This window comes from Doryrhamphus excisus, chromosome 5 (genome assembly GCF_030265055.1).
Source record: "Doryrhamphus excisus isolate RoL2022-K1 chromosome 5, RoL_Dexc_1.0, whole genome shotgun sequence".
Taxonomy (NCBI): domain Eukaryota; kingdom Metazoa; phylum Chordata; class Actinopteri; order Syngnathiformes; family Syngnathidae; genus Doryrhamphus; species Doryrhamphus excisus.
Window position 1 is genome coordinate 19,797,032 of NC_080470.1, and position 27,210 is coordinate 19,824,241.

General features: G+C 38.6%; 2 protein-coding genes across 8 annotated transcripts in view; both read left to right on the plus strand.

Moving 5' to 3' along the window:
* The window catches only part of ect2 (epithelial cell transforming 2), a 37,839-nt gene extending 23,670 nt beyond the window's left edge, over window positions 1–14,169 (plus strand). The window contains exons 20-25 of one of the 3 annotated variants that reach the window (XM_058073404.1): window positions 669–807; window positions 914–1,068; window positions 4,503–4,610; window positions 7,343–7,474; window positions 9,058–9,460; window positions 13,291–14,169. In XM_058073404.1, the coding sequence (XP_057929387.1) occupies window positions 669–807; window positions 914–1,068; window positions 4,503–4,610; window positions 7,343–7,474; window positions 9,058–9,447 (924 nt within the window). In that variant the 3' untranslated portion in view covers window positions 9,448–9,460; window positions 13,291–14,169. The remainder of the gene's footprint in view (window positions 1–668; window positions 808–913; window positions 1,069–4,502; window positions 4,611–7,342; window positions 7,475–9,057; window positions 9,461–13,290) is intronic. The other 2 variants (XM_058073403.1, XM_058073405.1) reach the window with 2 other exon arrangements.
* A 3,312-nt stretch (window positions 14,170–17,481) lies between these two features.
* nlgn1 (neuroligin 1) overlaps window positions 17,482–27,210 on the plus strand; it is a 47,413-nt gene continuing 37,684 nt past the window's right edge. For 4 of the 5 annotated variants that reach the window (XM_058072976.1, XM_058072978.1, XM_058072979.1 and 1 more), the window contains exon 1: window positions 18,039–18,316. The gene's annotated coding sequence lies outside the window, so the exon portion shown is untranslated. The other variant, XM_058072977.1, reaches the window with a different exon arrangement.

The following is a 27,210-nucleotide window of genomic DNA, read 5'->3' on the forward strand; positions in this document are numbered from 1 at the left end:
TTAGAGCCCTGTAGACATGACAAAACACGACTATAGTCACATTTATACTCTTTTTATTTACAACATATTGCGCAACTGCAGGGTCTTGAGACACATGCTAACTCGCAAACTAGAGAGCTAGCGACCTAAACGGTAGCCCTCAAGCTATTTCCTTCAAACTTAAATAGCCAAAAACTTACCACTTCCACACGGATAGGGAGGATAACTATTAACAGTTATTTAACCTTTTTAACCATTTGGCCCGCGGGCCGCGTGTTTGAGACCCCTGACTGTGGCAGCGACACCGACACGACACCATCTTCCTGTTTCGTCATGACTCATTTCTTCGATTTTTGGTTTATTGAGAAGAAAAAGGCCATTAGCGCCTTCTGGAAATGAATGACACTAAGGTTTCACTGTGGATGGACTTGTAGAGCCACTTGGGACACGCGCGGTTTCCTCAAACACTGACACCAATTTGAATTCAGGTTCTCACCTCAGGAACCCAAAATGGGGCCAGACATTTTCATAAAGGAGGTTGACTGATGTTGAAGAAGACCTAATTTTGTGAACAAATGCACACAAACCCATGCAAAGTGTAGGCGTACATGATGGACTTGAACCTGGAACCGCGCTAACTGGGGCGCACCCCGCTTCCCGACGTTCCATAACGATGCTTTTCCATGCAGATTGCCAGGAAGCGACACAAAGTCATCAATACTTTTAAGAATCCTCTGGGACAAACCAGACCGCCGCCCCCCCTCAAGCACATCGCTCTGATGCCGCTTTCGCAAATCCGGAGGGTCCTGGACCTGCAGGACACGGACGGTACGAGGACCCCTCATGCCTACAGTTCAGGCTAGAACGCGTCGCTTTGCTTTTGTCGCCTCCTTTTCCACCCACGGTCTCTCTGTCCGTCTTTCTTTTCCTTCAGAATGTGTCAACGCCTTCGCTCTCGTCGTCCGCCCGCCGACGGAACAGGAGAACACCTTGTTCAGCTTCCAGTTGGCCGGAGAGGACACCGTGAAAAGTTCCTGGCTTCGAACGCTGTGCCGCCATGTCGCCAACACCATCTGCCGGGCTGACGCGGTAACGGACCCCAAAACGCTTGTCTCCCTTCTCTCCGCTTCTGGCGTTTCATTGATGATGATGTGATTACAGTTGGGATCAGGGCTGTCCCAAGTGCGGCCCCAACCTTGTTTTCATTGGCCAGGGGAACTTTCTAAAAAATACAATCAACAGCTCGAAAAAAATCTGGAAAAATGAGCAAAAAGGCATCATGTCATGAGAAAAAGTTGAAATGTAATAACGCTAATAATAATAAAAAAAAATAATAAAATAACACAATTAAAATAATAAAACTAATAATTATAATAAATAAAATAATAAAAAAAATATAAAAATAATAATAAAGAAATAGTAAAATTAATAAAAATAATAATAATATGCTTTATTGTGGCTTTTTTGCCATTCAAATGATTAATTGATTAATTATATTATTAATCCATAATTTTTACTGTTTATGTATTTCTGTATCAACAGCTCGAAAAAAATCTGGAAAAATGAGCAAAAAGGCATCATGTCATGAGAAAAAGTTGAAATGTAATAAGGCTAATAATAATAAAAAACAATAATAATAAAATAATAAAATAATTAAAATAATAAAACTAATAATAATTATAATAATAAAAATAATATAAAAATGATAAAAAAAAATAATAAAAAAATAATATGCTTCATTGTGGCTTTTTTGCCATTCAAATGATTAATTGATTAATTATATTATTAATTTAAAATTTTTACTATTTATCTATTTCCGTATCTGCTGCTGTTTTCAACTATTTCAACATTCTCCTTGTAAAGGTTTAAGATAAGATAAGATATGCCTTTATTCGTCCCCCAGTGGGGAAATCAACAATCAGTTAAGCAATACAAAATACACAAAATAAAACTAAACGACAATAAATAAATAAACGTGACAATAAAACAATAAAAAAAATAATAAATACTTAAATAATAAATAAACAATAAATAAACAACAATAAATTAACAATTTTGCCCAGGCTTATATACAAATACAGTTTGCAAGATAATATGAAATTTAAAATAAAATATATGACCAGTACATACAGTATGAGATCTTGCTAGTGAATTAAATATGAGGCATTTATTCTCCTAATTTAACTTTATTTACCAAAGTACAGTACTTTATTTAGCTTACTTTATTTCTCATATTACGATTTTTCTTTAAAAAAAGTGTCATTCATCCGGGACGTCGATAGATGTGATGTAGCAGGCCAAGTCCAGGCCACTTCCTGTGGGAAGAGTTTCAGCCACGGACATGCTGCTCCTGTCCCAATTCCCAACCTTTGGATCAGCATGTCTCCTTCCCTTGGTATGATGCTTCCAGAGAAGCTAGGGCATCGACCAGACTGGTTTTAGACGCCTTCCCATCCCCTGTCCAGAAGAGGCCAGACTCTCCGAAGAAGGTCTTTCCGCTTTGTTCCCGCTGTTAGAATCAGGTCATGGCGATCTTGTCGTTTTTTTTGTGGTTTTGCTGGCCCAAGACCAACATGGCCGACGTGTGCTGACCTTGCTCCACCACTCCCTCGATTTGGTCAATGCTGCCGAGTCACTAAAGGCTTTGTACTTTGTGTACTGGAAAGTACTCTGTAAGGCTCCAGTTTCTGTGAACGGTGACGTCCGTGTCCTGCCCCCCCACAAAACAATCGTACCTACCTATTGATCTATTGATCATACCTGCTGGTCTCGGACGGTGTTCCCGTTCATCCGTGTCACTCGGCTTATCACATGATCATCCTGCTGCCTCCTCTTCTCTTCTGCTGTGTTCTCTAACAAGTATTTTTATATTATATCACTTGCTGTACTTAGAAAATACAACCAGCGTGGTAATTACCCCACTAAAACGTAGTTAGCTAGTTTGCTATTAGCAAACTTAGACAAAGACAGTCATCGTTTGTTTAGATACGACCCCCTCCACATCCAACGCCTTCGCCGCATACTACATTATTAGAGCCCTCTGGCTGTGAAATAACACCCCTATGAAGTCACCTTTACCTTTGTATTACCCATTATTGTAGAGAAATTAATACATTTAAGGTATAGATAAGACTAGTACTTACATGTGTTCCTTTTGCACATACAGGAAGTGATGTCTGGGGTTCAGAATTGACTTAGCGCGGGTTACGTCCACATCGGCAGCTCGTCTTGGGGCCACAAAAAAAAATCTATTATTTATAAAAAATATATAATAAAATAAATTAATAAAATACAAAATTATTCATTCATGAATAATTAATTAATAAAAATTATTTAAAAAATAATAAAATAAAAAATTATTCATTCATTCATGAATAATTTTTTATTTTATTAATTTATTTTATTAATATATTTTTTTGTCACGTACCGAAGTCGGAGGTGATATGGTACCTATGGTACCCATATTGATGTTTGCTAAATATAAGGATGAAGAGTCTTGAACCAGTCATGATGTGCTATATATATCACTATATTGACACTTACTATGGTACCCATTATGGCATTGGATGCTCATATCACCTGCTACTTTGGTATGGGACAAAAAATAAATAAATAATAACAAAAAAAAACTTAAACCATATTAGGAAAACAGGAAGTGAACAAATGTAACAGTTACTGATTGCAAGTGAACAAAACACTTACTATGGTACCCATTATGTCATTGTGTGGTCATTAAAAAAAAATATATATATATATATATATATAAATTAAAAAATATAAATTGAAAAAATTAAAAACACATTTTTAATTAAGAAATGTATAATATAAAATTATATAAATTAAAAAATATAAATTAAAAACATTTAAAACAATTTTTATATTAAAAATGTATAAAATAAAATTAAAAACAAAAACTTAAATTATATTTGGAAAGCAGGAAGTGAACAAATGTAACAGTTACTGATTGTAAAAGTACCAGATGGAGGGGTAGGATTTAATAAGCTTTGCTTCTTCCTACTCCTTTTGGACATGTGGAACTGGGAACTGATTATGGGATGCACTCAATTGGAATCTGATGCATGTTCAAATGAAATTAAACCATTACATATTTCTATGCAAAATATATTTATCAATGACAGTAGCACCCTTCATCCACATGAATGACTTGCAGGATGTGACCAGGTATTTGTCGACGTAACTGCAGGATGGATTCCAGGATGCGGGTGCTGCTTATAGCGGGTGCCACAATATAGCTCTCTGGATCCCACTGCATCCTTAATGAGTTACTTACACTAGGTCAGCGTTGCATCATGAATACAAATGAATGAAATGTTGAAATCTACAGTGCAGCACAGAGCGAGGGGGTTGGGGGGGTGGGGAAGGTACAAAGTGATTGCATCGTATTGCATGTGTACGGGGGGAGCGGCGGAGGGGTCGTCTGCACCTCAGTTTACCTCAGCAGTTTTAACAAAAGCATCATTTTCTTCACGATTCAGTCAAGCTGCTTTTTCTTCCCCCAACAGGGCGACTTGATTCACAGCACAGATCCAGATTCCTTACAGGTCAATACCAAAGACATGGACAGCACCCTGAGCAAGGCCTCAAGAGCCATCAAGAAGACCTCCAAAAAGGTAAAGGCGCAGTGATGATTGTTTCATTCGCATATTTGTACAGGTACTGCATTTTGTATGCACTTCTACTTCATACGGGCTTTCCCTGTTGTGTACTACCTTATTTTGTACACTATTTCTTTCTTTCTAAATCACCTCGTACTTTGGTAGGTGACAAAAAATAAAACAAATAAAATAAAACAAGGCGGCACGGTGGTCGAGTGGTTAGTGCGCAGACCTCACAGCTAGGAGACCAGGGTTCAATTCCACCCTCGGCCATCTCTGTGTGGAGTTTGCATGTTCTCCCCGTGCATGCGTGGTTTTTCTCCGGGTACTCCGGTTTCCTCCCACATTCCAAAAACATGCTAGGTTAATTAGCCACTCCAAATTGTTCATAGGTATGAATGTGAGTGTGAATGGTTGTTTGTCTATATGTGCCCTGTGATTGGCTGGCCACCAGTCCAGGGTGGACCCCGCCTCTCGCCCCAAGACAGCCTGGATAGGCTCCAGCACCCCCCGCGACCCTCGTGAGGAAAAGCGGTAGAAAATGAATGAATGAAAAATAAATAAAAAATATATAAATAAAAAAATTTAAAAAAATGTATGAAATAAAATTTAAAACAGAAACTTAAACTATATTTGGAAAGCAGGAAGTGAACAAAACACTTACAATGGTACCCATTATGTCATTGTATGGTCATTAAAAAAATAAAGAAATAATAATTAAAAATTTAAAATATATATAAATTAAAAAATATAAATTAAAACATTAAAACATTTTTTTAATTTAAAAAAGTATAAAATAAAATTAAAAACAAAAACTTAAATTACATTTGGAAAGCAGGAAGTGAACAAATGTAGCAGTTACTGATTGTAAAAGTACCAGATGGAGGGGTAGGATTTAATAAGCTTTGCTTCTTCCTACTCCTTTTGGACATGTGGAACTGGGAACTGATTATGGGATGCACTCAATTGGAATCTGATGCATGTTCAAATGAAATTAAACCATTACCATAAATTGATAACCATTTCAGGATGCATTTCCCTCCGCACGCTCTATAAACACAAATGTTGGACCGGTTGCAAACAGAAAAATGAACGCAAGCCTCAAAGTGTTCTAACAACAGATAGTCAGACAAAAATGGCAGCTGTCCACCGATTAACGGTTAGTCCACAGAGGACTGATGCACAGGCCTCATTGCTGCTAGGTCAAACCGGCCGCAATTGTATGTAGGTTTTTTTCCCTCAATTCATGGAATGATGCACACACACGTGGACAAAGACTTATTGATCCACGTTGCACCCACAACACTTCCTCCATTCACCCTCAAAGAAGATTGCTTTTTGATCGCTCGGCAAGGCCGCTCCGGTATAACGCAACAAATTGACATTGAACAGAAATAAACAACAGCTACACGACCTTGGTGTTGGACGGTCGTTAACCTCAGACACGCACCGTCAGACGGTACACACACGCGTTCACCTCAACCACCTTCACCGAAAATTCAAGCTCTCTTCACAAACCCCACGAGACGGCGTCTCGTAAAAAAAAACAACAACAACATGGAGCAACTGCAATACGGCAAAATTCAGGCTTGTGTGTCGGAAGCTGGTGAATGTCTGAAATATTTGTTATGTAAACTATTCATGCTTCATGCTAATTCATACCACTGCTTTTTGTTCCGGAGGGAGTACAGACCAAATCAATCATGGTCACAATAAAAAGATGATTTGATGATAATAGATTGTCCTTGGACTTAAATAAAACTAAAATCACGCTGTTTGCTAACAGCAGAAAGGACACACACCAGCAAATACAAATAGACGGTGTACACATTGAAAGGGTGAAGGAAAATACATTTCTGGGGATCACAATAGATGAAAATATGAGCCGGAAACCTCATATTACAAATATACAACATAAGGTGGCCAGAAATAAATAAATATAATAACTATAAAAGCAATCTTCACTGGCTAAATATACTGCAAAAAAAGGTCAGTAAGGATAATTCATAATGCCGCCTACAGAGAACATACTAACTCCTTATTTGTAAAATGACAAATACTTCAACTTGCTGATATAGTTCATCTTCAAACAGCTAAAATAATGCATAAGGCTAAAAATAACCAATTAGCTATATTCAGCTAGATTATAGCTGTATTTTAGTTCATTTTGGCAACAAAAAATGCCACATTGCACCACCAAAAACATGATTTATTAATATATTTTTGGGAGAAAAATGTCTGTAGTACAGCGATACAGAGAAGAAATAGTCAGAGAAGAAATGGTTACACTAAAAAGATGATTTGATGATAATAGATTGTCCTTGAACTTAAATAAAACTAAAATCATGCTATTCAGTAATAGCAGAAAGGCCACACATCAGCAAATACGAATAGACGGTGTACACATTGAAAGGGTGAAGGAAAATACATTTTTGGGGATCAAAATATGAGCTGGAAACCTCATATTACAAATATACAACATAAGGTGGCAAGAAATATTTCAGTATTGAACAAAGCAAAATTTGTTCTCAATCAGAAATCACTCCACACTCTTTATTGCTCTCTGGTTCTACCATATCTTACTTATTGTGTGGAAATATGGGCTAATAACTATAAAAGCAATCTTCACTGGCTAAATGTACTGCAAAAAAGGTCAGTAAGGATAATTCAGAGAACATACTAACTCCTTATTTCTAACACACAGTTCACAAAATCCCCTCCATATGCTTGTTTGCGTGTCGCTGCAGGTGACGCGGGCGTTTTCCTTCACAAAGACTCCCAAGCGTGCCATCCAGAGGGCGTTCATGTCCAACACCACCCCAGATGAGAAAAACCAGCAGCGCCTGACTTCGGAAAACCGCTGCAGCTCCACGCTGGCCGTAAGTCCACATTCAGTTTTTGTTCTTCCTAAATTCCTCATTTGATCACCATAGATTTTGTCGGTGGATAAAATGCTAAAAATGCTAGTACGTCACTGGAAGGTTGTGCGCAGGGTTTTTCTCACTTTTCATGGCTATAAAATCCCGTGCTTGTGCTTAAAGACTCTTATTTTGAAGGTTGGAAGTGGGGTTTGTGTGGAAAATGTATTTTGTCAGCCGGCTTCCCCAAAACGCTGGCTTACACGACCATGACCCAACTCGTGCAGCCAGAATGGCGCTCACACCGCTGTGCGAGCATGCTGCGTTAGCATGCTGCGCAAACCTAAGCTCACCCGGCCATCTTACATCTTACTCACCACGCCGACATGTCAATTTTGGCAGGATTCCGCCTTAACAGTAGATTCCATTTTTATTGGCCAATTCCGTGACTCCATTAATGTGCCAATTATTATTATGAATTATATACCTTAATGTGTTGATTGTTGTAATGCAGGCGGGTGTTCCTCAAGTCTGGACACAACAACAAAAATGCAAATAATATAAAATTATTTAAAAATAAACATTGTAATTTAATACATGCAATTTTTTATTGCAATATATCATATATATATATTGTTACAATTTTAAATAATTATTTAATTTTAATAATTATTCAATAAAAAATTTGGTATCACATATGTATATTATATGCTTCAGGGACATTATAAGACTTCGGAGACGCCCTGTATATGTATAAAAAATGCAGAAATAATATAATATGTATGTTATATACCAGGGGTCTCAAACTCAAGACTGGGCCGCAGCAGGTTTTCAAAAAAAAAAACACATTTATTAAAAACAAAAAAATTAAAAAAACTTCGCTTTGGTTCCAATTTTCTAATAAAAGCTCTGATAAAACATTCCACTGTTCTCAAATATCTTAATTTTTATTTTTCTACACAAAATAAGATGAAAAATAAATAAACAAATCAAGAATAAAGAAAATCATTCAATCAGTAATAAATAAATAAATATAATAATAATAATAATAAAACGGCAAATAAAAACTTAAGAAACCACATATAGTTGGTGGGTAGACAAATTATTTTTTTCAGATTAAAATTAACAACGTAATAATTTGTCTTGTAGAAAATTGGAACCAAAGCGAATTTTTTTTACATTTTTTTGTTTTTAATAAATGCGTTTTGTTTTTGTTGTTTTTTTTGGGAAAACCTGATGCGGCCCAGCCTCGCCCAGACCCTATCTTCAGTGGCCCCCAAGTAAATTGAGTTTGAGACCCCTGCTGTAGCCGCTGTAATAACAAATTGTGCGTTGAGTCGTGCCACCGAGCGTTACTATGGAGACCGCCCGGCCCACCGGCCAAATTCTTAAATTCTTCGCCCGCCCCTGGGTTAGTAGTTTGAGTGCTACTTGGGAACTAATTCGCTGAATTAGTTGAGTTTGCTAGAAGCGGCGCGTTCGCGAAATCCTGAAGACTTCGGGAAATGTAGCGAGTTAGCAAAAACGACACATCGTTGTCGCCGTCGTTAACGATATGAATGAAATTCCCTGCTCCGTTTGTCTCCTTCTGTTTGGTGCTCCAGATGTCTCGCTCTGCCTCCACGTTCAGTTTGAGCGACTCCGCCAAAAGTGGCGGCACCGCCGTGCAACGCTCTAACTCTCTGGAACACCCTCCCGTCGGTGGCAGACTTCCTGTCTGCGTTCGTAGTCCTTGCAGCCCAGCAAACCGTAGCACCGTCCTCGTCATGGACGCCCAAGGAAACCAAAGCCCCTTCCCCAGGAACCAGGCTAAATCCCCCATCCTCAAAGCTCAGTCGTCAGGCCTCCGACTTCCAACATCCCAACGTTCTGCCGATGCAGCTCGTCTCAACTCGGCTTTGGTTTCAACGACCGAGTCGCGTAGGGATGCCCGGATGCCCCTGAACCCTCTCAAGGAAGTCCTGTCCAGTCCTCGAAGGGAGACTCTGCTTTGATCTCCAGTTTCATGTGAGCAATGATCTCACAACTATGAATTACTATAAAGGGTGAAACTACGACTTCCTTGAACACACTTTGGGTGGCGTCCGATAAATATGTATGTTTAACGACAAATGAAAGGGAATCAGTCTTGGGTCTTCGGGGGTGCTGGCTGGCACTTGGTGGCTGGGCTTTGGTGGCGAGGTGTGCTCTGGTGGCGTTGTCATCGATTACATGTGACACGTTGTGGGCTGGCTGCTGTGTAGAAGATGGCTAGATCCATGATGCATCAGAAGCAGGAACGGAAAGTACAATGTAAAAACAGATCTGTAGTGTTAAGGTAAGGAACCAGGCGCACGCGGTTTCCCTCGTCCCATCACTCATGGGACTTGGAGGTCTCGACAAATTACAAAAAAAACCCCACAGAATTAGAAAAGTTGCATTGTATCATTGAAATGTGTTTCCGAAGTTCTAATCCAGGGTAATGGTAATGGTTTAATTTCATTTGAACATGCATCAGATTCCAATTGAGTGCATCCCATAATCAGTTCCCAGTTCCACATGTCCAAAAGGAGTAGGAAGAAGCAAAGCTTATTAAATCCTACCCCTCCATCTGGTACTTTTACAATCAGTCACGGTTACATTTGTTCACTTCCTGCTTTCCATAATACAGTTTAAGGTGTTTTTTATTTGTTTTTTTGTCAGTTTTTTTTTTGTTTTTTTTTTAATAATGTACCTCGTACCGAAGTACGAGGTGATATTATTTTTAAAAAAAAAATTTTTTGGGGTTGTTTTTGCATTATCATTACCGGACAAAATAATACCATATTTTCCGCACCATAAGGCTCTGTACCAAATAATGTACCTTGTACCGAAGTACGAGGTGATATTATTTAAAAAAAATATATATATATATATATCTATATTTTTGATGTTTTTGCATTATCATTACCAGACAAAATAATATCATATTTTCCGCACCATAAGGCTCCGCACCAAATAATGTACTTCGTACCGAAGTACAAGGTGATATTATTAAAAAATATATATATATTTTTTTTTTTTTGTTTGTTTTTGCATTATCATTACCGGACAAAATAATACCATATTTTCCGCACCATAAGGCTCCGCACCAAATAATGTACCTCATACCAAAGTACGAGGTGATATTATTATTTTTATTTTTTTAAAGATTTTTTTGTTGTTATTGCATTATCATTACCGGCCAAAATACCATATTTTCCGCACCATAAGGCTCCGCACCAAATAATGTACCTTTTACCGAAGTACGAGGTGATATTATTTAAAAAAAAAAAAAAAAAAAAATTGTTGTTATTGCATTATCATTACCGGACAAAATAATACCATATTTTCCGCACCAAATAATGTACCTCGTACCAAAGTAGGAGGTAATATGAGCATCCAATACCATCATGGGTACCATAGTACGTGTCAATATAGTGATTCATAGTGACAGCACCAGGTCCAGATGTGATCCACATCTACTGTCACTTGGGACTGCACGACCCGACAAACCAACATGGGCGCCGCCTGGATGGACGAAAATAACGTTTGGGAAGCCTTTGGGATGAGGACTGTGGCAGGATTCGAAGAAAGACGATACATCTGAAGGCTTTGATGCACCAGAAGTTCAGGGCAACCACAGCTGCCTTGGAACGGAAACCAAGGAAGTCTGTCACAACCAGGTTCTCCAAGTGGTCGGAATGAGGGGAACAGCCATCATCACGTAGGCCTTGCCTGCCATCAGGAATCCTCGCTGATCCCTCGCAGTCGAACCGCGTGATAAACTACCGTTGACACTTTCCATCGCCATCCAGGCTTCTCCACATCGAAGAACCGTCTGAGGACCTCAGTGAGTCAGGAGCATATGGAGGCGTTCGTGCTGACGCGCGCATCGCAGCGCTGATGTCTACACGCGATGACACGGTCATTATAGTGGGCTTGCACAAAGGCGCCGCGCCGCTTTAGGACGCGCTTGATGCCACTCAACATCTCGGAAATAAAAACCATGGCATCGCAGAATGAAGTGGACCCACCCGCATTCCACGTATAACAAAAAATATACTAAAAATATCCATCAATTTTCCGGATTTCCCGGATACGGATAAGCAGAGGAAAATGGATGGATATTTTTAGTATCATTTTTTTTTTTTTTTTTTATCGAGAAGAGTCACTTGAGGTGGCTCGGGCATCTAGTCCGGACGCCTCCCTGGTGAGGTGTTCTGGGCATGCCCAGCCGGGAAAAGGCCGGGGGGCAGACCTAGGACACGCTGGAGGGATTATGTCTCACAGCTGGCCTGGGAACGCCTTGGTGTCCTGTTGGTGGAGCCTGGAGGAGGTGGCTGGGGACCGGGAAGTCTGGGCTTCCCTACTAAGACTCCTGCCCCCGCGACACGGACCCGGATAAGCAGAAGAAAATGGATGGATATTTCTAGTATCTTTTTTTTTTTTTTAATCAAGAGGAGTCAGTTGAGGTGGCTCGGGCATCTAGTCCGGATGCCTCCCGGACGCCTCCCTGGTGAGGTGTTCTGGGCATGCCCAGCCGGGAAAAGGCCCCGGGGGAGGGAGGGGGCAGACCTAGGACATGCTGGAGGGATTATGTCTCACAGCTGGCCTGGGAACATCTTGGTGTCCTGTCGGTGGAGCTGGAGGAAGTGGTCAGGGACCAGGAAGTCTGGGCTTCCCTACTAAGACTCCTGTCCCCGCGACCCGGACCCGGATAAGCGGACGAAAATGGATGGATGGATATTTTTTATACGTTAAGTCCCACAACAAAACAAAATACCAAACCTATGAAGGCTATAAAACAGGGGTCTCAAACTCAATTTACCTGGGGGCCACTGGAGCTAGGGTCTGGGCGAGACCGCATCAGGTTTTCCACAAAAAAAAAAACGCATTTATTAAAAACAAAAAAATGTAAAAAACTTCGCTTTGGTTCCAATTTTCTACAATAAAAGCTCTGATAAAACATTCCACTGTTCTCAAATATCTTAATTTTTATTTTTCTACACAAAATAAGATGAAAAATAAATCAACAAATCAAGAATAAAGTGAATCAATCAGTAATAAATAAATAAATATAATAATAATAAAAACTTAAGAAACCACATATAGTTGGTGGGTAGACAAATTATTTTTTTTCAGATTAAAATGAACAAAGCATTATTAGAGCCCTGTAGACATGACAAAACACGACTATAGTCACATTTATACTCTTTTTATTTACAACATATTGCGCAACTGCAGGGTCTTGAGACACATGCTAACTCGCAAACTAGAGCGCTAGCGACCTAAACGGTAGCCTTCAAGTTATTTCCTTTCAACTTAAATAGCCAAAAACTTACCACTTCCACACGGATAGGGAGGATAACTATTAACAGTTATTTAACCTTTAACATGAACATTAATCAAACGTAATAATTTTTTCTGGGTACATGATAGCATACAGCATCCATATCAAACTTTATATTAAAATATTATATCAAAATTTCATATCAAGGCGGGGGCCTCAAACTAGTGTCCTGCGGGCCACATTTGGCCCGTGGGCCGCGTGTTTGAGACCCCTTCTCTAAAATGAGAACCGAATGCCTGCTCTTCCATCATAGCTGCTTTTATTCCGCATCATTATTATTATCACACGGCATAAAAAGATATCGGATCATATGGATGTAATTATAGATTGCTGGATGTACGCGCGGGCAGCCGAGTCAATAAACGTCCTCCGCCTCTATATAAGGACCTAGTTTAGCTACAAGCCCAATTTATATTGCTGCAGTATTTTGTCACTTTTTTTAATCTGACTTTTTATTTATTCCCCCTCCCCCTCCTTCTTCTTGTAGTTTCCAGCACATCATTCCCCCGTGAATCTATCTTCTGTGTTTGAGAGGAGGTACCACACATTCGGCCGATCAAGTACTCATCTCTTCTGAGATCTTGCGTCATCGCACCCCTATTTTGTGTCTTTGATTGTATGTATGTGTGTATATACAGTATATCGTTATATCGTATATGTAGTTGATCCTTCATGTTCTACACAGTGTCTGTATATACATATATGTTTACTAATATAGCCTACTTCTTGCTACTTTTTCTTACCATGTGACCAAGACCCGTTATCTGTTATTTGATGTTTTGGTTGTTATTGGTTTTTTTTTTTAACAATCATAAAATCCAGAAAACGGTGTCATTTTATGTCCTAAAAATGCACTACAGCCTTTGTTTTTAATTTTTAATAAGTATTCTCTTTGTAATGTTTTCGAGTGTGTGCGTATTTATTCTTTTAAAATACATCCATATTAAACCTAGGCCGACATCACAATTTTTTGATTTTCATATTTGTCTACTAATGTTGATTATTTGGTATAAACTTTTATTGGAACCGAATGTGCATTGTTTCTCACACCAATTCATATTCAATGACTTTATGGAATTATATTTCATGTTTCAGTATGGCAGTAGTGTACCAATAAATTCATAAGAAACTCAAATCTTAAACCAACTTCAGCTGTCCCAACTGTACGTCCCTTTGAGGTACGTATATATGCTAAGAATTTATATAGTATATTTCTATTTATATATATAATCTTTGCTCTTTTTTCACCATTTTTGCTGGCTTTTTTTTTTACAGTTCTCAATATTTCAGTCTACATTTTCTTGTGATATGACTTCATTCTTATAATTGTATACCTTTTTGCAAAAGTTAATTTCCAAAAAAATCCCATTTTTTTTTCTCTTTCCGACATAAAAAAAACAAAACAAGATCTCTTTGCTTTAGTAATTCCACTAGGTATTTTTCCTCAAAATATTCAGTTTATTATTGTACAATTGCATTCTCATAATTGTATATCTTTTTGCCCAAGCTAATTTCCCAAAAAATCCAACTTTTTTTTTTTTTTGGTTTTTCTTTCCGACTTAAACAAAAAACAAGATCTCTTTGCTTTAGTAATTCCACTAGGTATTTTTTTCCTCAAAATATTCAGTTTATTATTGTACAATTGCATTCTCATCATTGTATACCTTTTTGCCCAAGCTAATTTCCAAAAAAAAATCCCACTTTTTTTTTGGGTTTCTCTTTCCAACTTAAAAAAAAACAAAAAAAACAAGATCTCTTCACTTTAGTAATTCTACAAGGTATTTTTTTCTCAAAATATTCAGTTTATTATTGTACAATTGCATTCTCATAATTGTATATCTTTTTGCCCAAGCTAATTTCCAAAAAAATCCAACTTTTTTTTTTTTTTTTTGGTTTTTCTTTCCGACTTAAAAAAAACAAAAAACAAGATCTCTTTGCTTTAGTAATTCCACTAGGTATTTTTTCCTCAAAATATTCTGTTTATTATTGTACAATTGCAATCTCATCATTGTATACCTTTTTGCCCAAGCTAATTTCCAAAAAAATCCCACTTTTTTTTTTGGTTTCTCTTTCCAACTTAAAAAAAAAAAAAAAAAACAAGATCTCTTCGCTTTAGTAATTCTACAAGGTATTTTTTTCCTCAAAATATTCAGTTTATTATTGTACAATTGCATTCTCATAATTGTATATCTTTTTGCCCAAGCTAATTTCCAAAAAAATCCAACTTTTTTTTTTTTTTTTGGTTTTTCTTTCCGACTTAAAAAAAAACAAAAAACAAGATCTCTTTGCTTTAGTAATTCCACTAGGTATTTTTTCCTCAAAATATTCTGTTTATTATTGTACAATTGCAATCTCATCATTGTATACCTTTTTGCCCAAGCTAATTTCCAAAAAAATCCCACTTTTTTTTTTGGTTTCTCTTTCCAACTTAAAAAAAAAAACAAAAAAAACAAGATCTCTTCGCTTTAGTAATTCTACAAGGTATTTTTTTCTCAAAATATTCAGTTTATTATTGTACAATTGCATTCTCATAATTGTATATCTTTTTGCCCAAGCTAATTTCCAAAAAAATCCAACTTTTTTTTTTTTTTTTGGTTTTTCTTTCCGACTTAAAAAAAACAAAAAACAAGATCTCTTTGCTTTAGTAATTCCACTAGGTATTTTTTCCTCAAAATATTCTGTTTATTATTGTACAATTGCAATCTCATCATTGTATACCTTTTTGCCCAAGCTAATTTCCAAAAAAATCCCACTTTTTTTTTTTTGGTTTCTCTTTCCGACTTAAAAAAAAAAAAAAAGATCTCTTTGCTTTAGTAATTCCACTAGGTATTTTTTCCTCAAAATATTCAGTTTATTATAGTACAATTGCATTCTCATAATTGTATACATTTTTGCCCAAGCTAACTTCCAAAAACATCCCACTTTTTTTTTGGTTTCTCTTTCCGACTTGAAAAAAAACAAAAAACAAGATCTCTTTGCTTTAGTATTTCCACGAGGTATTTTTCCTCAAAATATTCAGTTTATAATTGTACAATTGCATTCTCATAATTGTATACCTTTTTGCCCAAGCTAATTTCCAAAAAAATCCCACTTTTGTTTTTTTTTTGGTTTCTCTTTCCGACTTAATGAAAAACAAAAAAAGATCTCTTTGCTGTAGTAATTCCACTAGGTATTTTTTTTCTCAAAATATTCAGTTTATTATTGTACAATTGCATTCTCATCATTGTATACCTTTTTTCCCAAACTAATTTCCAAAAAAATCCCACTTTTTTTTCTGGTTTCTCTTTCCAACTTAAAAAAAAGGGGGATTTTTTTGCTTTAGTATTTCCACTAGGTATTTTTCCTCAAAATATTCAGTTTATTATTGTACAATTGCATTTTCATAATTGTATACCTTTTTGCCCAAGCTAATTTCCCAAAAAATCCCATTTTTCTTTTTTTTTGGTTTCTCTTTCCGACTTAAAAAAAAAAAAAGATTTTTTTGCTTTAGTATTTCCATAAGGTATTTTTCCTCAAAATATTCAGTTTATTATTGTAAAATTGCGACACTTTTTTGTTAGTTTATACTTTTTTTTCTTTTAATATTTTGACTTTATTCTTGTAATTATTGCTGTTTTTTCTCAGTTTCTTGTAGATATGACTCTTTACCCAAAATGGAACTTTCTCCCCAAGCTCATATTCCTATTACAACTTTTTAAAGTCTTTTTTTCTTTAATATTTTACATTATGCTACTAAAATATACTTTCTTCTCATATTATTTTGACTTTATTCTTGTACTCTAGTAAATGTAGTGCAGATTTTCCTGCCTTTGCTGATGTTTTTGCCTCATTTTTTTATGTTGAATTATATTTTTGAATGCGCCCGAGGCCAATAAATAACAGCCACCGGCTACACCTTGGACCTCCCTGCTTTAAACCTTGGATGAAATATACATTGCATTTACAAAGGTAAGATCTGCACGCTGCATTCGTAGATTAAAAGCAAAAGTAACATTTTCATAGCTCTTATGTATAATTTCTGTATGGCATAAATGGCTACATTGTGAGTATTCTCCCGATAGCGTAGCATAAAATAAAATGTTCGACTTTGCATGCACTGTGAATCCTCGATGCTTCAGTCATAACAAAAAGGTTGCCGTGTATTTTCTGTGCTTGTTTTCACTCGCTGTTCTTTGTGTTTCCTCTCAACGTTACCCAATTCCCAGTGTGGGAAGGAACAATGAAGCACACCTGGGCTGCAGCAGGAAGGTAGTTACCTGACCGAGTCGTCGCTTCCCTTTGCTCTTCTATAAGACTCCAATTTGGGAGCATTTCAAACGTCAGTTCTGGTATTATTCATTCTCGCCATGCCTCCTTGGTCTGGCCCATTGGATATGAACTGGCGATATATATCCATATTTCTTTTGAGCGTTATATCAAAAACAAGCATATGGTTCATATAAACTGGAATTGATGAGGTGGGCTAACGTTTCAAAATAGCGCCACCTTACGGCATCTCCGTGTAATGGGTCATGAAACTGACACATGCCCCCCCCCCACACTCACACAAACAATGTATCAAATTAGCCACACATCACTTCATGATTCTTTAAAGTGTGTTAAAATGTGTCATTACGTGCTTGAATCAACTCTCCAACTCGTTATTAACTCACCTATAAGGCCTCGTGACGGTCACGTGACCATCACAAGCTTATGGCTTCCTCAAAATGGCAGCCAGGTAAGCTAGTTAGCTAGCTAGCTAGCTTTTTTCCGTATTTTCGTATTTAAAGGCTACTTCTGTTATACGTGAACAGGGTGTCAAATATTATAATTAAACTCTTCTGGCAATAATTATTGAAATATTTTTTTATGAAACAAGCTAGTGGGGCTTTTAGCTTTAAAATTGAAGACGGAAAATCTGACGTGATGCGTTAGTGACGTAGCTAAAAATGCTAATAAGACACCCAAAAACGATTTTCAATGAATATATTTCAATTCAAAGTATACTTGTGAAGCACAAATAATACATTTATATTAACATATGTAGCTTATTCATAGTATTTAACAAAACAGGAGTACAGGTATGTGCATCTTTTGTCTTTCGGCAGGCTAATATGGAAAGAAGCCGATAAATGACAGCGTTAACGCGTTTCCAGCCAATTTCACCGTGGACGTGGACAAGTGCAGGCGGTGGATGCTGGCGCTGCTGCTGACGATGATGATGGCGATGTTGGGGGTTGGGGAGGAAGGGTAGGAATCCTTCATCTTCAGCATCACCGCCATTATCAAGTAGACGCTTGTGCGTCAAGCATGTGTGGATTTAGCACCAATTTCGGGGGAACCGAAGCGGATGTTTTTCATTTGTTGTCTTCGTTGATCGTCAGCCGTCATTTTGCTTTTTCTGGTTTTTAGCCTCTTTTTTTTTTTTTTTAAAGGGCTTCGTCGGACAAAAAGGATTTATATTCCTGTGTGAGACGCAGCCAGCGGAGGAAGACAGAATTCCCACTCGTGTATGAGAAATATTCCCTTGCATGGTAAATATACTGCTGTTGTCATACATGCTAGAACGGTCATAGGTATCGAACATGCTTATATCCATGACAGCGTCACCGCTTATAATATAATATATAATATTCCATCACGATGCCGTATTTATTCAGGTACACAAACGACGTTTTGTTGTTGAATCTTTGGGGTGTGGTGTTCCTTATTCCAGTTTCATGTTATAATTTTCCTAAAGAAAAGATGTCTACCCCCCACCACCACCACCCCAACTGCAATTTGCTCCAACATCGGCTGCAGCTGCAGCTGCGCACCTTCGGCAAAGGGAAGCACACACAAACACAGGCAGCCGTGATTTGAATATGCGCCGCTTCCAGCCGTGCGCGTTTGCACATGCATGAAATCGCGCAACATGACGCATGAAACCTTGCAGACTGAGTGGGTGCCGGCGTGTAATTGTCCCCCCCCCCTCGCACGTCAACGTCACACATGATGGTTTGGTTCATGATGTCATGCTCATCGCCGTTCAATGGACGTAAACCTTTCCATGCTCATTATTTGTGTGTTTATTTATACATATATGTGTGTTTGTGGATGAAAGTTGTCCCAGTTGGGGCCCCGTAGTGCAGGCAAAGTGCATGGTTTTACATGTCCATCATTATTATTATTATTATGCTTATTGATGATTTGATATGACATTCAATGTGACATATCGGCTATCCATTTAGCTCCTTGGATTTGAAACGACACTCGTGGTTTCATTTTCAAAATTATGTGACTTGGTGAAAGTCGGTATTCCTTGTTTATTATGCATCCTTTCTGCTGTTTCCGGAGGCTCCATCAGTCCACCGAGTTCCCTGGGGCCGTGATCTACATAGCTCAGCCCTCAAGGAACATATCTGCTCAATGCTGTCTTCGTAATTTCCCCCTTTCTTCTCCCGTGGCCCCAAATACCAGTTGTAGGACGAATGGGTGTAAAATATGGATAGATTCCTTCCCACTGCAATGCTTGGGGATCTTCGCTTTTGAAGTAGCACGGAACCATTTGGGAAAAGAATCCAGATGCAACCGCATCTGGTCGAGTCTCAGTCATCCAGGTCATCGTGAAACCGGACGTGCCACATCTAAAATTCTTAGCTTTAAATTTTTAGTTGTGGAGTGGTGCTATTTAAGTCTCCTGTGAGTGTGCCCCCCCCCCCCCCCCCCCCCCCGGGGGGGGTGGTCACAATAGGGTTGCTGCAGTCGCTACAGCGGCATGCACACAATATTCCAAGCATTAATCCGAAATAAACACATTTGTTTACATCCAGATTGACAATTCCGACTCAAGGTCATTTTGTGTTTGTTTAAAAATGGCATACGTGTCACATGACAATATACCGACACACAATAATATACCAAAAGGTAATTTATCAAGGCGTGGCATTCCAAAGAGAAGCATTATTCCCGTTTAATCCTTTTTCTTCAAACACATTGTCTCCCAAAGGTCTGAGTTCACGTCAAGCATTACGGAACAGGAAAGTTAGCGCTCGGTCAAACGACTCCAAACCTCATTATTTATCTAATTTGACAAAAAAATAAATATGTCATAATCACCAGAGATGTTGATATTCTAAAGACAAAATCCGTCCTCCTTTTCCAAATCGCTACTTCCTATTTGTTCGACCATTTGACTCGTAGGCCTGCTAGCTGGCCTTTGTAATGCAAATCCTAAATCCGATTGGTTGAAACGGCACAATTTCTAATAGTGTTTATGTGACATGAGCCTGCACTACTGATTCTGAAGGCCCTGGTTAGATTACAGTCAATTTACCTGGGGGCCACTGGAGCTAGGTTCTGGGTGAAGCCGGGCCGCATCAGGTTAAAAAAAAAACAACAACAACCCAAAACGCATTTATTAAAAACTGGAAAAAAAAATAAATAAAAAAACTATCTTCAATGCTTTTGCTTCTGCTATACCCTACACTTTTTCAGTACTTTGGTTCCGGTTTTCCACACCAAAATATCTGATAAAACATTCCACTGTTCTCAAATATCTTCATTTTTATTTTTCTATACACAAAATAAGATTTAAAAAAATAAACAAATTAAGAATAAAGACAATAAATCAATCAATCAGTAATAAATAAGTAAAATAATAATAAAACGGCAAGTAAGAAACCACATACAGTTGGTAGAGAAATGATTTTTTTCAGATTCAAATGTACAGTATTAACAGTTATTTAACCTTTAACATGAACATTAATGAAACTTAATAATTTTCCCCAATTAGCAAGTTAGCATCGTACTCAGTTCCATCTGGGAGCAGCGTCGTAACTTTAACAACATGTTTGATGAGATGCTTTATCTTGATGTGTATTTTCCGTTTTATTCCAAATCATTTCCTACATTTATTTTGTACCCAGCGTCATAAGTCTTTGGCTTCATTGCTAATCCAAAGCAAAACAGGGCGGGGTAACAGGGTAGGGTAACAGTATGGGCGGGGCAAAATCATGTTAATTGTATCCGGTGTGCACACAGTTTTAAGTTGTCATTTCAACATTAAACTTTGGTATCAAGGTGGGGGACGGGCCGCGAGTTTGAGACCCCTGGATTACAGTGACATGGCAACACATAGAAGCTGAAATTGTTGGCCAAAAAAAAAACTAACCTACACCTACACTACTGGAAGCGATGCAGCCAAGAGACAGAAAATGAAGAAAATAAAAGTTTGTTGAATAAACACTAGAATTTACATTGTAAATGTAGCTCAGTGCATGTGATAGCGTTTAGGCCAGCAGAGAAGACTTTGCTGGCCCTTACGACACAACCACTGGCCTGTATCAACACGTACATTAGCTCACATGAACGATAGACAGTGTCATGGTTTTCCGATTCACATCCAGAATAATTTATTTATCCCATCAGCGGCAATTAACTTGGACAGCTTGAATGAGGTACACGCATCATTTCATACTTAACGTACACAATAAAGGCATAGACCATAAAAACATAAACATAAAACTGCAGGAAATTCAAAAGGCAGATTGCCAAGCTGAAGATGAAGGATTTGCATGAGTTGAATCGTACCGACGGACGTTCTGAGGGTAGCGATCGAAAACATGACTAGGTGACACCAGGTTGCTTTTCTTGGAAGATGTTGGTCCCGGAACGCTGCCAACTTCCTGTTTGACCCCTGTGATTTTTGGAACCAGGGGTTCACAGCATTATAGAGGTCCTTTCTGACCTTCAGGGTGAGGCAGTGGAACCAGCAGATGAAAAGAAAAACACCAGAGATTTCCATAAATTATAAATCATAAAATTGTTGGATACATAAAAAGACTTTCACTTATGCTGTAAATTAATTCTCTGTCGTTCCTTTTTCATTTAGCTTATTCAAGATTTAGCATTCATAAATGTTTGGTTATTTTGATTGTTTTTGCAATTTTCCATGCGGAAAACGCATCTCATTCACGCTAAGTCGGTAATAATTGATAAATATATGACCATATTAGCGCGCAGACTTCACAGCTAGGAGACCAGGGTTCAATTCCAAGTGTGTATGTTCTCCGCGTGGGTTTTCTGCGGGTACTCCGGTTTCCTCCTACATTCCAAAAACATGCTAGGTCAGGGGTCTCAAACACGCGGCCCGTGGGCCAAATGTGGCCCGCAGGACACTAGTTTGAGGCCCCCGCCTTGATATGAAAGTTTAATGTTAGTGCGGCCCACGCAAGTTTGATATGGATGCTGTATGGTATCATGTACCCAGAAAAAAATATTACATGCTACATGCAACATGCTAGGTTAATTAGCCATTCCAAATTGTCCATAGGTATGAATGTGAGTGTGAATTGTTGTTATATGTATATGTGCCCTGTGATTGGCTGGCTGGCGACCAGTCCACGGTGTACCCCGCCTCTCGCTCAAAGACAGCTGGGATAGGCTCCAGCACCCCCGCGACCCTCGTGAGGATAAGCGGTAGAAAATGGATGAATAAATGAATGATTCGGTTGAGCTGCTTTCATAATTATACCTCTTGAGTGTTAACTTGGTGTGTGATGAGTTTAGTGTTCTTTGTAAGAACACTAACACATTCCAAAAACATGCTAGGTTAATTGGCGACGCCAAATTGTCCATAGGTATGACTGTGAGCGTGAATGGTTGTTTGTCTATATGTGCCCTGTGATTGGCTGGCCATCAGTCCAGGGTGTACCCCGCCTCTCGCCCCATGACAGCTGGGATAGGATCCAGCACCCCCCGCAACCCTCATGAAAAAAGCAGTAGAAAACGAATGAATGAATGAATGACTCACCATACAGGTCAGGTTCGAAAAACACACAATTTTTAAGCATTGAGATTTGTACTACGGTCGACGGTCCTTGAATGCACCGCAGTTCCTATGAGAAGCAAAAGTGTAACTGTGACTCTGATTCCATCTGTTCGTTGATCGTCTTTCCTGATCATTCATTAGTGGTGACGACCTACACGTTTTCTATTGATATTGATATTCTACTGATGTGCTGGCATATTAAAGAGAGGCGGAGAAAGTTTCTGGAGATTAATTTAATCTAATAATCACAGCAGTTCAGCCAATAGAGAGGCGACTGAGCTCCTCCAGTTCCGTTCCCACAGTAAAGGCTACTCAGTAAATGCATATTTACCTATATTTACCATATTTCTACACACTATTTGTTAATATGCTAATCTTGTTTATCTTACATTTATTATTCATTCATATTTATTCATAAGGCTATTTATTCAACTATATAACGCAGGGGCCTCAAACACGCGGGCCGCGGGCCAAATGTGGCCCGCAGGACACTAGTTTGAGGCCCCCGCCTTGATATGAAAGTTTAATGTTAGTGCGGCCCACGCAAGTTTGATATGGATGCTGTATGGTATCATGTACCCAGAAAAAATTATTACGTTTGATTAATGTTCATGTTAAAGGTTAAATAACTGTTAATAGTTATCCTCCCTATCCGTGTGGAAGTGGTAAGTTTTTGGCTATTTAAGTTCAAAGGAAATAACTTGAAGGCTAGTTTGCGAGTTAGCATGTGTCTCAAGACCCTGCAGTTGCGCAATATGTTGTAAATAAAGAGTATAAATGTGACTATAGTGGTGTTTTGTCATGTCTACAGGGCTCTAATAATGCTTTGTTCATTTTAATCTGAAAAAAATAATTTGTCTACCCACCAACTATATGTGGTTTCTTAACTTTTTATTATTTGCCGTTTTATTGTTATTATATTTATTTATTACTGATTGATTGATTTTCTTTATTCTTGATTTGTTTATTTATTTTTCATCTTATTTTGTGTAGAAAATAAAAAGTAAGATATTTGAGAACAGTGGAATGTTTTATCAGAGCTTTTCTTGTTGAAAATTGGAACCAAAGCGAAGTTTTAAAAAAAAATTTGTTTTTAATAAATGCGTTTTTTGTTTGTTTTTTTTTGGAAAACCTGATGCGGCCCAGTCTCACCTAGACCCGAGCTCCAGTGGCCCCCAAGTAAATTGAGTTTGAGACCCCTGTGCTAGGTTAATTGGCCACTCCAAATTGTCCATAGGTATGAATGTGAGTGTGAATGGTTGTTTGTCTATATGTGCCCTGTGATTGGCTGGCCACCAGTCCAGGGTGTACCCCGCCTCTCGCCCAAAGACAGCTGGGATAGGCTCCAGCACCCACCCTGCGACCCTCGTGAGGAAAAGCGGTAGAAAATGAATGAATGCATTGCACCGCCTGTGTTTAAAAGCGCTAACATTCCATATAACTCACAGGTTGCTTAAGTGGTAATTTAAGTCTGAGTTCTGACTTTGGACTCGCAACACATAGTCAGAATGAAACCGCTAACCCGAGAACCACCTGTATATGATATATAAGTGTCATTTCAGGTGGTGCCCCCCCCATGCCTGCCTCCTGTGTACTTACATGGAGAGACTTGTTCCACCGGCTCATTATGCATGATAGTCCCAAGTCAACATGGCCTTGCTCCATCTAAAATCAATAATTGCGCCTTTGGCTTGTAGCTGCAGTCCGGTCCACAATGTTATCTTCACACCAGAAAACAAGGCTGTCATCCGGTCTGCCAAAAGAGTTTTCGTCATCAGAGATTATTGACATTTTTCTGGAGAAAGAAAGAACAGCAAAGCAAAAAAAAACAAAAAACAACAACAATCCGACACTGCAGCTGGATTATGTAATAAATGCAACTATTAGCATAGAGACGTGGTCAATGGTGGGTGGTCCTCAGGGGTTCTGTACTGCATAGGTTTAGGTCTGAACCGTTGGGGAAATAATCCCAATATTGTTTTCATTTAAAATGTTAATTTTAGACTTCATCTGGTTGCTAGTTAGTCCAATTAGCCTAACATTCAACATGCGTGTTTTTGGAATGTGACCGGAAACTGGAGAAAACTCAAACACGCACGGGGGATGACATGCAAACTCCACCCAAAGATGCCCAAATGGAGATTTGAACCCAGGTCTTCCCAATGTCCTGACTCTATGGCCAAGTAACCACTCATCCACCGTGACTGAAAAAGTCAACAGCTTATTTATTCTTTAAAACACATTGCGCAGGCGGCGGTCGAGTGGTTAGCGCGCAGACCTCACAGCGAGGAGACCTGGGTTCTATTCCACCCTTGGCCATCTCTGTTCTTTGTAAGAACACTAACACATTCCAAAAACATGCTAGGTTAATTAATGACTCCAAATTGTCCATAGGTATGAATGTGAGTGTGAATGGTTGTTTGTCTATATGTGCCCTGTGATTGGCTGGCTGGCGCCCAGTCCAGGGTGTACCTCGCCTCTCACCCGAAGGCAACTGGGATAGGCTCCAGCACCCCCGCGACCCTTGTGAGGATAAGTGGTAGAAAATGGATGAATAAATGAATGATTCGGTTGAGATCTGGTTTCATAATTATACCTCTTGAGTGTTAAGTTTGTGTGTGATGAGTTTAGTGTTCTTTGTAAGAACACTAACACATTCCAAAAACATGCTAGGTTAATTAGCAACTCCAAATTGTCCATAGGTGTGAGTGTGAATGGTTGTTTGTCTATATGTGCCCTGTGATTGGCTGGCCACCAGTCCAGGGTGGACCCCGCCTCTCGCCTGAAGACAGCTGGGATAGGCTCCAGCACCCCCGCGACCCTTGTGAGGAATAAATGAATGATTCGGTTGCGCTGGTTTCATAATTATACCTCTTGAGTGTTAAGTTGGTGTGTGATGAGTTTAGTGTTCTTTGTAAGAACATTAACACATTCCAAAAACATGATAGGTTAATTAGCCACTCCAAATTGTCCATAAGTATGAATGTGAGTGGGAATGGTTGTTTGTCTATATGTGCCCTGTGATTGGCTGGCTGGCGACCAGTCCAGGGTGTACCCCGCCTCTCGCCTGAAGACAGCTGGGATAGGCTCCAGCACCCCCGCGACCCTCGTGAGGAAAAGGGGTAGAAAATTAATGAATGAACACATTGCGCTTCTCCGATGCTGCAGGGGTTCGAGACAGCTGTTAGCTAGCGAGCTAACCAGTTAGCTTATAATTCATTTCTTCTAAACTTACAAAGACAAAAACATTCCACTTCCACACGGAATAGGAGTCAGTGTTAAGGTAATATCATGGAAGGTAGTGGCTCAATGTGTTGTCTCATTACTGCCACCTAGTGACCAGAATACTACATACATATCACTTGTATTACACTATATTTCCACCAAGAGTAACTATAGTGTACCATGAAACTGTGATCAATTATTTGTTCATTGCTAACGAAATTGCGTTTGCATAGCAGTGAGATGCCAGGAACATTTATGTCAGTCGCCGCCGCCGCCGCGACGTTCCGGATGAGCTGCACTCGCTTCCTTAGTGTGACATTGCACAGACATTTAAGACATAATAGTCTTGGGATTAGTTAGCTTTAATAGGCTTAGTGATCAGCACTGATTTGCTCACGTCCCGTGTTTAATATGTTGACACATTTTGTCATTAACTTTGTTTACTTCCTGTGTTTGGCATTTATTTATGGTGTTTAATGGCTGGAGGGAAAATAAATGGGAATGTGTAACAATAGTGATAAAGTGTCAAAATAAATGGATAAGTGAATAAATCAAACAAATACAAAATAATTATTAGAAATGTCTGGTTAACATCGGCTCGCCAGTGATGGAGGTAGTGGTGATGGTGTATTTTTTTTGGGTGGAAAAAGTGGCGTTTGGAGCCAAGGAGGGACAGAAGCTTTAAGCCAGGGGTCTCAAAGTCAATTTACTTGGGGGGCCACTGGAGCTCGGGTCTGGGTGAGACTGGGCCGCATCAATAAATAAATAAAACACATTTATTAAAAACAAAAACATTTAAAAAACTTCGCCTTGGTTCCAATTTTCTACAAGAAAAGCTCTGATAAAACATTCCACTGTTCTCAAATATCTTACTTTTTACTTTTCTACACAAAATAAGATGAAAAATAAATAAACAAATCAAGAATAAAGAAAATCAATCATTCATTCATTCATTTTCTACCGCTTTTCCTCACGAGGGTCGCGGGGGGTGTTGGAGCCTATCCCAGCTGTCTTCGGGCGAGAGGCAGGGTACACCCTGGACTGGTCGCCAGCTAATCACAGGGCACAGAAAATCAATCAATCAGTAATAAATAAATAAATAAAATAATAATAATAAAACGGCAAATAATAAAAACTTAAGAAACCACATATAGTTGGTAGGTAGACAAATTATTTTTTTCAGATTAAAATGAACAAAACATTATTAGAGCCCTGTAGACATGACAAAACACGACTATAGTCACATTTATACTCTTTTTATTTACAACATATTGCGCAACTGCAGGGTCTTGAGACACATGCTAACTCGCAAACTAGAGAGCTAGCGACCTAAACGGTAGCCTTCAAGTTATTTCCTTTCAACTTAAATAGCCAAAAACTTACCACTTCCAC